This window comes from Salvelinus namaycush, chromosome 29 (genome assembly GCF_016432855.1).
Source record: "Salvelinus namaycush isolate Seneca chromosome 29, SaNama_1.0, whole genome shotgun sequence".
In the NCBI taxonomy this organism is placed as follows: domain Eukaryota; kingdom Metazoa; phylum Chordata; class Actinopteri; order Salmoniformes; family Salmonidae; genus Salvelinus; species Salvelinus namaycush.
Window position 1 is genome coordinate 10,643,248 of NC_052335.1, and position 10,130 is coordinate 10,653,377.

Sequence of the window (10,130 nt, forward strand, 5' to 3'; positions counted from 1 at the left end):
GCACTGGGCTAAGCACGCATACTGGGGACACCGTGCGCCCCACCGCATAACACGGTGTCTGACCAGTACGACGCCCTCTCACTCCACGGTAAGCACGGGGAGTTGGCTCAGGTCTCCTACCCGGCTTTGCCACACTCCGCGTGTGCCCCCCCCCAAGAAATTTTTGGGTCTGACTCTCGGGCTTCCGTGCTAGCCGTGTACCTTCATAACGCCGGTTCCTCTCTCCGGTTGCCTACGCTCTCCTAGCTGCCTCCAGCTGTTCCCATGGGAGGCGATCCTTTCCAGCCAGGATCTCCTCCCATGTGTAGCAACCCTTGCCCTCCAAAACGTCTTCCCATGTCCATGAGTCCTGGGTTTTTCTCCGCTGCTGTTGCTGCTGTCGCTGCCCTTTTCCACTCTGCTTGGTCCTTTGTTGGTGGGTGTTTCTGTAACGATAGTCTCTGTCGTCCTCCTCATCGGACGAGGAGAGGCGAGAAGGATCGGACCAATATGCAGAGTGGTTCGTGCTCATGATGATTTAATAAAACCGAAGCTGAACACTGAAATACAAAAACAATAAACGAAGTGCAGAAAACCGAAACAGTACCGTGTGGTGAAAACACTAACACGGTAGACAAACACCCACCAAAACACACGTGAAACCCCGGCTGCCTAAGTATGATTCTCAATCAGGGACAACGATTGACAGCTGCCTCTGATTGAGAATCATACCAGGCCGAACACACAAAATCCCAACATAGAAAATCACACATAGACAACCCACCCAACTGACGCCCTGACCATACTAAATAAATACAAAACAAGGGAAAACAGGTCAGGAACGTGACACTGTCCTCATGCTCCTAGACCTTAGTGCTGCTTTTGATACCATCGATCACCACATTCTTCTGGAAAGATTGGAAACCCAAATTGGTCTACATGGACAAGTTCTGGCCTGGTTTAGATCTTATCTGTCGGAAAGATATCAGTTTGTCTCTGTGAATGGTTTGTCCTCTGACAAATCAACTGTATATTTTGGTGTTCCTCAAGGTTCCGTTTTAGGACCACTATTGTTTTCACTATATATTTTAACTCTTGGCGATGTCATTCGAAAACATAATGTTAACTTTCACTGCTATGCGGATGACACACAGCTATACATTTCAATGAAACATGATGAAGCCCCAAAATTGCCCTCGCTAGAAGCCTGTGTTTCAGACATAAGGAAGTGGATGGCTCGGACACAAACAGACATTAAACTCGGACAAAACAGACATGCTTGTTCTAGGTCCCAAGAAACAAAGAAATCTTCTGTTAAATCTGACAATTAATCTTGATGGTTGTACAGTCGTCTCAAATAAAACTGTGAAGGACCTCGGCGTTACTCTGGACCCTGATCTCTCTTTTGATGAACATATCAAGACTGTTTCAAGGACAGCTTTTTTCCATCTACGTAACATTGCAAAAATCAGAAACTTTATGTCCAAAAATGATGCAGAAAAATGTATCCATGCTTTTGTTACTTCTAGGTTAGACTACTGCAATGCTCTACTTTCCGGCTACCCAGATAAAGCTCTAAATAAACTTCAGTTAGTGCTAAATACGGCTGCTAGAATCCTGACTAAAACCAAAAATGTTATCATATTACTCCAGTGCTAGCCTCCCTACACTGGCTTCCTGTTAAGGCAAGGGCTGATTTCAAGGTATTACTGCTAACCTACAAAGCATTACATGGGCTTGCTCCTACCTATCTTTCCGATTTGGTCCTGCCGTACATACCTACACGTACGCTACGGTCACAAGACGCAGGCCTCCTAATTGTCCCTAGAATTTCTAAGCAAACAGCTGGAGGCAGGGCTTTCTCCTATAGAGCTCAGTTTTTATGGAATGGTCTGCCTACCAATGTGGGAGACGCAGACTCGGTCTCAACCTTTAAGTCTTTACTGAAGACTCATATCTTCAGTAGGTCATATGATTGAGTGTAGTCTGGCCCAGGAGTGTGAAGGTGAATGGAAAGGCTCTGGAGCAACGAACCACCCTTGCTGTCTCTGCCTGGCCGGTTCCCCTCTCTCCACTGGGATTCTCTGCCTCTAACCCTATTACAGGGGCTGCGTCACTGGCTTACTGGTGCTCTTCCATACCGTCCCTAGGAGGGGTGTATCACTTGAGTGGGTTGAGTCACTGACGTGATCTTCCTGTCTGGGTTGGCGCCCCCCCTTGGGTTGTGCCGTGGCGGAGATCTTTGTGGGCTATACTCGGCCTTGTCTCAGGATGGTAAGTTGGTGGTTGAAGATATCCCTCTAGTGGTGTGGGGGCTGTGCTTTGGCAAAGTGGGTGGGGTTATATCCTGCCTGTTTGGCCCTGTCCCGGGGTATCATCGGATGGGGCCACAGTGTCTCCTGACCCCTCCTGTCTCAGCCTTCAGTATTTATGCTGCAGTAGTTTATGTGTCGGGGGGTTAGGGTCAGTCTGTTATATGTGGAGTACTTCTCCTGTCTTATCCGGTGTCCTGTGTGAATTTAAGTATGCTCTCTCTAATTATTTCTCTCTTTCTCTCTCTCGGAGGACCTGAGCCCTAGGACCATGCCTCAGGAGTACCTGGCATGATGACTCCTTGCTGTCCCCAGTCCACCTGGCCGTGCTGCTGCTCCAGTTTCAACTGTTCTGCCTGCGGCTATGGAACCCTGACCTGTTCACTGGACGTGCTACCTGTCCCAGACCTGCTGTTTTCAACTCTCTAGAGACAGCAGGAGCGGTAGAGATACTCCAAATGATCGGCTATGAAAAGCCAACTGACATTTACTCCAGAGGTGCTGACTTGTTGCACCCTCGACAACTACTGTGATTATTATTATTTGACCATGCTGGTCATTTATGAACATTTGAACATCTTGGCCATGTTCTGTTATAATCTCCACCCGGCACAGCCAGAAGAGCACTGGCCACCCCTCATAGCCTGGTTCCTCTCTTGGTTTCTTCTTAGGTTTTGGCCTTTCTAGGGAGTTTTTCCTAGCCACCGTGCTTCTACACCTGCATTGCTTGCTGTTTGGGGTTTTAGGCTGGGTTTCTGTACAGCACTTTGAGATATCAGGTGATGTAAGAAGGGCTATATAAATACATTTGATTTGATGTGAATTTGCATACTGCCCAAACAGATCCACAGATGATGCAATCGCTATTGCACTCCACACTGCCCTTTCCCACCTGGACAAAAGGAACACCTATGTGAGAATGCTATTCATTGACTATAGCTCAGCGTTCAACACCATAGTACCCTCAAAGCTCATCACTAAACTAAGGAACCTGGGACTAAACACCTCCCTCTGCAACTGGATCCTGGACTTCCTGACGGGCCGCCCCCAGGTGGTAAGGGTAGGTAGCCACACATCTGCCACTCTGATCCTCAACACTGGAGCTCCCCAGGGGTGCGTGCTCAGTCCCCTCCTGTACTCCCTGTTCACCCATGACTGCATGGCCAGGCACGACTCCAACACCATCATTAAGTTTGCAGACGACACAACAGTGGTAGGCCTGATCACCGACAACGACGAGGCAGCCTATAGGGAGGAGGTCAGAGACCTGGCCGGGTGGTGCCAGAATAACAACCTATCCCTCAACGTAACCAAGACTAAGGAGATGATTGTGGGCTACAGGAAAAGGAGCACCGTTAGAGCCTGTATGTAAGTATTTCACCGTAAGGTCTACACCTGTTGTATTCGGCGCACGTGACAAATAAACTTGGATTTGATTTGACACAGAGGCTTCTGACATGGTTTGGAAAAGACCATCACCAGACAGACCTGCGTTCCAATACTATTTGTTTTCTTTCAAGTACTTTAGCTGTTATTTATTTGAGTTCGCCTGGCGCAATAGAACCAATGCAACAGTTCCACAGGTAATCTGGTACTCCAGACAAACTCAATCAAATGCTCAAAGTATTTATAGGATTTCAAATACTACACTCTTAGAAAAAAGGTTAAACCCTTTTGGGTGCCATGTAGAACATTTTCCACAGAGGGTTCTACATGGAACCCAAAAGGGTTCTCCTATGGGGACAGCCGAAGAACCCTTTTGGAACCCTTTTTTCTTAGAGTGTAGCTATTTCAACACAGGTCTGCCACCAGACTAATACTCTAAAATGTCTTTTAAAATGAAAGCTTGTTGTCTGTCTGTTTACAGTTAGTTGTGGACTTCTCTTGGTATTCCTAAGTTCGCTCCGTTCCTCTGCGTTGTTAGATATGAAAACTGAATGATGTGATGTTGTGTAGGTCTACCCTGCGCTTATATTCAACATGTGATAGTCACACTCCTGTTTTGATAAACAGACCATATCTCCTAGCTCCACAGCTCCGATACCTAACAGATACATTATGATTCCTACTGAGTCTCCAAATCCAACAAAATAAATGTAGCCTTTTACAATGATTATAGATAGAGTAGCATATGAATAATATTATTAACTTGCCAGGTCTGAACATAACCTTCAGAAGGTTGTATGGTGCAGGATGAAACATCATGAATACTCGTTCTTATTTCTCATGGTGAACTCATGCAAAAAGTAAAGATTTCCAGGGCAGAAAAAACATTGAGAACAAGAAGGAGCGAGGGAAGGGTAGAGAGAGAGAGAGGGGGAAGCGAGAGAATAGGGGAAGAGTTATGAGAAAAAAAGAAAGGGCGAAAAGGGGAAGGAGAGAAAAAGAGACACCTATATATAGTGAGAGCTATCTGTTTATCACATATAGCCATCTCTTTTACCCAACATGTCTGCCATTGGAGGGCTGGAGTTGGATGGGTTGGCTGGATGATTCTTTCCCTCATTATTGCTTTCTACCAGGGCTGCTGCAGCCATCCCTCTCCCTCTGTCTGGCTCTCAGATGAAACCATGGGCGCTAATACTGGGTACCTCCTGCAGTTGGACAGAGAGCTGTGGATATGGATGGGTCCAAGGTCCAACTAATAATAACCAACAAGCCCAATCTGGCACCCAAAACCATTATATAAAACGTTATATGGGTTTTACTCCTTATTGGAACATGCCTGATGTTTTGATGTTGTTCAAGGCCAGAGTGAGTCGGGTTGCTTGTTTGTAATTAGCGAATAAGCTTACACCTGTGGAAACTGAAAATATCTAGTTGTAATGATGATAGTGCTCAGTAGCAAAATGAAGGCTAGGCGTGGATTGTTTCATCTTTGTTTGTTGATGTTTTTCAATGCTTTTCCAGGCTAATTACAGAGCGCTTCTGCTGCTCTCAGGATGCCTTGAGAAAGAAATGGAACAGCTAAAGAGAACATGCTAATCACTGAACTGGGATCGACACACAGAGACACAGACTCAGATATGCGCACCAACATGGCACAAATGTCGCATAAACATCACACACAAACACAGCACTAGCGGCAGCCTGTGTGTGTTAGTGTGTGTGTGTGGGTTTGTGTGTGTCCTTGCATTCTCTCAGCAGCGCAGAAAGTCTTATTGCAGCAGTGGGAGAGGAGCCGTGGTGTCTCAAGTGACACAGGAGCCATAGCAGTCAAGGAGCCACAGCTCAGAGCCCAGAGGCAGTGACACAGCAGCCAGCTGCTGCAGCTAGTAGAGCTACTGCCCGCAGTCAAATCAAGCAGGCTGATTTTCCCCAGTCAGTAGACAAGCCAGACCAGTCCAGACCAGAAATGACCAGTTCAGACCAGCCAGACCAACTGCTTAGCTTTCTACCCCAGCTAGCCTAATATAGTGTTGCTCAACCTGTGGTTTGCAGACCAGTATCGGTCCCGAGGGTGTTGCTGACTGGTTCGTCAGATGGTTCACTGAAACCAATTCAGTCAGTTTTTGTACCACAGCCTGGTACAAAAAAAGTCGACAAGCACTGATCTAGTACATTTCACCCACCTAGGCCCGCTACTGCTGCTATACAGCTCCATGCTCAATGGGGCGAGATGCACGACCACACAGGCAATAATGTCCGACAAGCAGGTCACAGAGACCCAGACAGCAGGGTTAATTCACTGTGGCAGTGACCCCTGTCACTGAGCCGTGAGGGCTTGTAGCAGGGCAGGGGGGCAGCAGGGGACAAACGAGGGGGGGGGGGGGGGGTGAGCGGGCACTGAGTGTTTGTGTTTGCACGGGCACACACACACATAGTATGTGTGTGAGAGAGAGAGCGAGAGAGGGAAAGACAGAGAGAGCGAATGTGTGGCTGTGTGTGTGCTTGCTTGCGTGACCGTGACTGCTCGTACTTGTGTGTGTGTGTGTGTGTGTGTGTGTGTGTGTGTAATTAAATAACCCAGTGTTCTGAGACAGCATAGAGGGACCACAGAACACCAGCCTGTTTGCTGACACTGTGGACCTGACTAAATTACACCCAGAGTATAGAATGTAATTACACCTGCACAGCAAACACTGCTTGCGCCTGGGGGCGTTCTAGCTTGGTCCCGCAACTGATTGTGCTGTCTTGCCAGCACAAACTGATCTGGGACCAGGCTAGAGACATTCCCACCAGAGAGTCTAGCCTAGTGATTCGAGCGTTGGGCCAGTAACCGAAAGGTTGCTAGATCGAATCCCCAAGCTGACAAGGTAGGCTGCAAAGTAATAAGAGAGCATAATTTCATTTTGTATTTCCGCTTACATGACATAGTTACAGAGGACATTCCAAAGTCATTGCCGCAACGTTATTGGAACATAGCTTGTTAGCTGGACTGACTGCAGCATATCATGATCAATATAATCTTAAAAGGCAAATGCATCTTCCACATATTGTAGCTTGTCATGCGGAGTTAGGATAATGTTTCTCAGTATTTGCTGGCTGTGTTGAGTCAATACCTTATTTAAATGTGCAAATGCAAGTGTATAGCTAACAGTTTTTTTCCTTCACACCCAAACTCCTGTTCTTACACAGCATGAGCATGAACCATAACACAACTTTACCTCTAATATTCAAAAACAAGACTAACGAACCGGACACAGAAAAAAACCAGGCGTCCAACCTTGTTTTTCTCTTTCATGATGCAGTGCAAACAGTTCCGCGTTTCACTATCAGTTTCATCAGGTTCACCTCTGTCGGTCTGCACAGCTGCGCCGTAACACAACCTAGCCTCCATCTGTACCCTGTACAGCTGTACAAACAAATGAATGTGAGCACAACCATCTGTTGATGTACACAAAGCAGCTGGGCTGGGCTTGCCTGATGCCTGATTTACAGATCGTCACACTCTGAGATGATCTCCATTTGACTTGCGTCTTAAACGCCGTGGCGGTAGGGACATTAGACGGCCTAGCCTCGTATTCACCCCCGAGCCTGAGACACACACACACACAAGAACATGGCGTTATATTTTACAGCGAACGCTGCAGTAGATGTGAACTCCTTCATGCACTAGTCTTTTGTCCGCATCACACCTACTCATACCCTAACTTCCACTAAGAGGATAGCCCTCTATGTCCTGGTGAAAATGGGTTTATATTCATCACTTTAATGGATTGTAAAAGAAACAATCTCTTTGGGATTACATGCTTTATTAATGTTTATGGCCACTTGGACTGCAGCCACCATTGCCTCTGGCTAACTCACCGTCCCTGCTCTGTCCCCTGGCCAGTCCGAAGTAGCTTGCCAGCCACTGCCTCTGTCCCCCTGCCTCTGTCCCCCTGCCTCTGTCCTCCTGCCTCTCTTCCTCTGTCCCCCTGCCTCTCGTCCTCTGTCCCCCTGCCTCTGTCCCCCAGGCTCTGTCCCCCTGCCTCTCTTCCTCTGTCCCCCTGCCTCTCTTCCTCTGTCCCCCTGCTTCTGCCCCCCTGCCCCCTGCCTCTGTCCCCCTGCCTCTGTCCCCCTGCCTCTGTCCCCCTGCCTCTCTTCCTCTGTCCCCCTGCCTCTGTCCCACTGCCTCTCTTCCCCTGTCCCCCTGCCTCTGTCCCCCTGCCCCCCTGCCTCTGCCCCCCTTCCTCTGTCCCCCTGCCTCTGTACCCCTGCCTCTCTTCCTCTGTCCTCCTTCCTCTGCCCTGCTTCCTCTGCCATTAATCCTTTGAGGTAATGGCCTCTACTTTGAGTGTTATCCCTTTTTACAATCACCCTATGCCAGGGTTCCCCAATTGGCGGCCCGCCGGACAAATTTGGCCTGTGGGTGATTTTTATTTGGCCCCTCAAGTTTTCTGAGCAAAAAATTATAATTATATTTGTTTTATTGCTGGACATAAAAGACTGTAAAAACACCAGCAAATCAGCTCCAAGGGATTTTAATTTTGGAAATCGGTTTCAAAGTATTCCCATGCATGATAGAGCAATGTATTTGATCCAATAGAAATATAAGCAAGATTTGAAAGGATTATGTTTTAGTCAAATGTTAGATCTGTTTGGGCTTCTTGCGGTCAATTTGCAGTGTACAAATGATTTGTGGATGGCCACCTGACTGTCAGCTAAAGACAAAAATCGTCCCAGCACTGAATTTAGTTGATGATCCCTGCCCTATGCTACCAAATCTTTTTCTGAGCAGGTTTCACCCTGCATAGGGCAATATAGTGCATGCATAAACTGGTCACATAGCAGTCATAAATTAATCGTGGAGTAGTGAGAGAGCAAGCATAGATTAGTCATGTACTTTAGCAGACATAGAACAGTCATAGACCAGGCACTCTATAGTGGAGTGGTCTGTCCTCTCCTCCAGGACCGGGCACACCACTTCAGCTGACTGATTTCCCATCAGCCCTGTATCTCTGATAACTGCATGCTTAGAGGGCTGCAAGGTCTCCACTGTTTCACCCTGCACCGCAACCCTGCGCAGCAGCCATGCTCTGTTGTGTGTGTGTGTATGCGTGTGGTGTGTGTGTATGTGGAAAATGGGCTAGGAACAATAAAAAATTGCATTTTTTAATGCTGCAATTATATTGACATAATAAACACAGATGACACATCCATTTATAATAAATGGCTCATTAACGTTATGTTGATTTTAATACTAAAAGCTACTTTTTTCTCAAGTCCCGATGCTGAACTGAAATAGCCTCGAGCTGCCATTTCCACTGTCTCTAGCATTACCACGTTTTGTACATTACGGTATCTAGGCCTATTGATTCCTGCTGCCATTTGGCTATTGATTGGAGTGGATGTCATTATGCCAGTGAGATTATAGCCCTGCAGCACTGTTTCTGAAGAGACGAGAACCAGTGATGAGATGACTGCTGACTGTTAAAGCAGCTGTGTGTTTCAGCCAAGATACCAACGCACAGCATAGCACAACACAGCACAGCAAAGCACAGCACAGAAAGAGCACAGTTCTCCAAAATACATCCCACCATGCACCTTGCTCTCTCTCTGTACTCTGTAGAAAAGGCTGACAAAGTGCACAGCGGAGTGAGTAAGCGCATTCTGTATTCTGAACACACGCATCCTTTATTGGCATGGCTCATTGCAACCTAATATTCTCTGAGACAGCCACATCCAGCGCTACTGAGTTTGGCTTGCTCTGATTATTCAAATTGACCACAATTGACTAAGAGTGAGGAAAGGGAAAGGGTTCAGGGGTTTGTATCAGTGAAGGCTCCTCAGATGAGGAAGGGGAAGACCATCCTTTTCTGAATTTCATTTAAAAAAATTGTGAAACATTAAAGTTATCCTTTTTAGGTAAAACTATACTAAATTATGTTCACGTCACCAAATAATTGATTAAAACACACTGTTTTGCAATGAAGGTCAACAGTAGCTTTAACTACACTCTTTAGGGCAGCACCATGGTGTAGCCGTGGGACAGCTAGCTTCCGTCCTCCTCTGGGTACATTGACTTCAATACAAAACACAGGAGGCTTGTGGTTCTCACCCCCTTCCATAGACTTACACAGTAATTATGACAACTTTCAGAGGACGTCCTCCAACCAATCAGAGCTCTTACAGGATGAACTGACATGTTGTCCATCCAATCAAAGGATCAGAAAATGAATCTAGTACTGAAAGCATAAGCTGCAGCTAGCTAGCACTGTAGTGCATAAAATGTGGTGAGTAGTTGACTCACAGAGAGAGAAAGACAATAGTTTAACAATTTTGAACAAATTCTTTTATTTTAAAAATGAAGGAGAGAGAGAGAGCTATATGTAGTATTTTATATATTTTTTATCTTCCACTTAATTTGCTAGCGAAGGCTATCCAACACTGGAACTCTTCCAAGTCAAGGTAAGC

General features: G+C 46.6%; 1 protein-coding gene across 1 annotated transcript in view; it reads right to left on the reverse strand.

The window, feature by feature from the left end:
- The window catches only part of LOC120023949 (octapeptide-repeat protein T2-like), a 54,858-nt gene extending 46,879 nt beyond the window's left edge, over window positions 1-7,979 (reverse strand). Inside the window, exon 1 of the mRNA XM_038968050.1 lies at window positions 7,542-7,979. Coding sequence (XP_038823978.1) covers window positions 7,542-7,979 — 438 coding nt within the window. The remainder of the gene's footprint in view (window positions 1-7,541) is intronic.
- Between the last annotated feature and the right edge of the window lie 2,151 nt (window positions 7,980-10,130).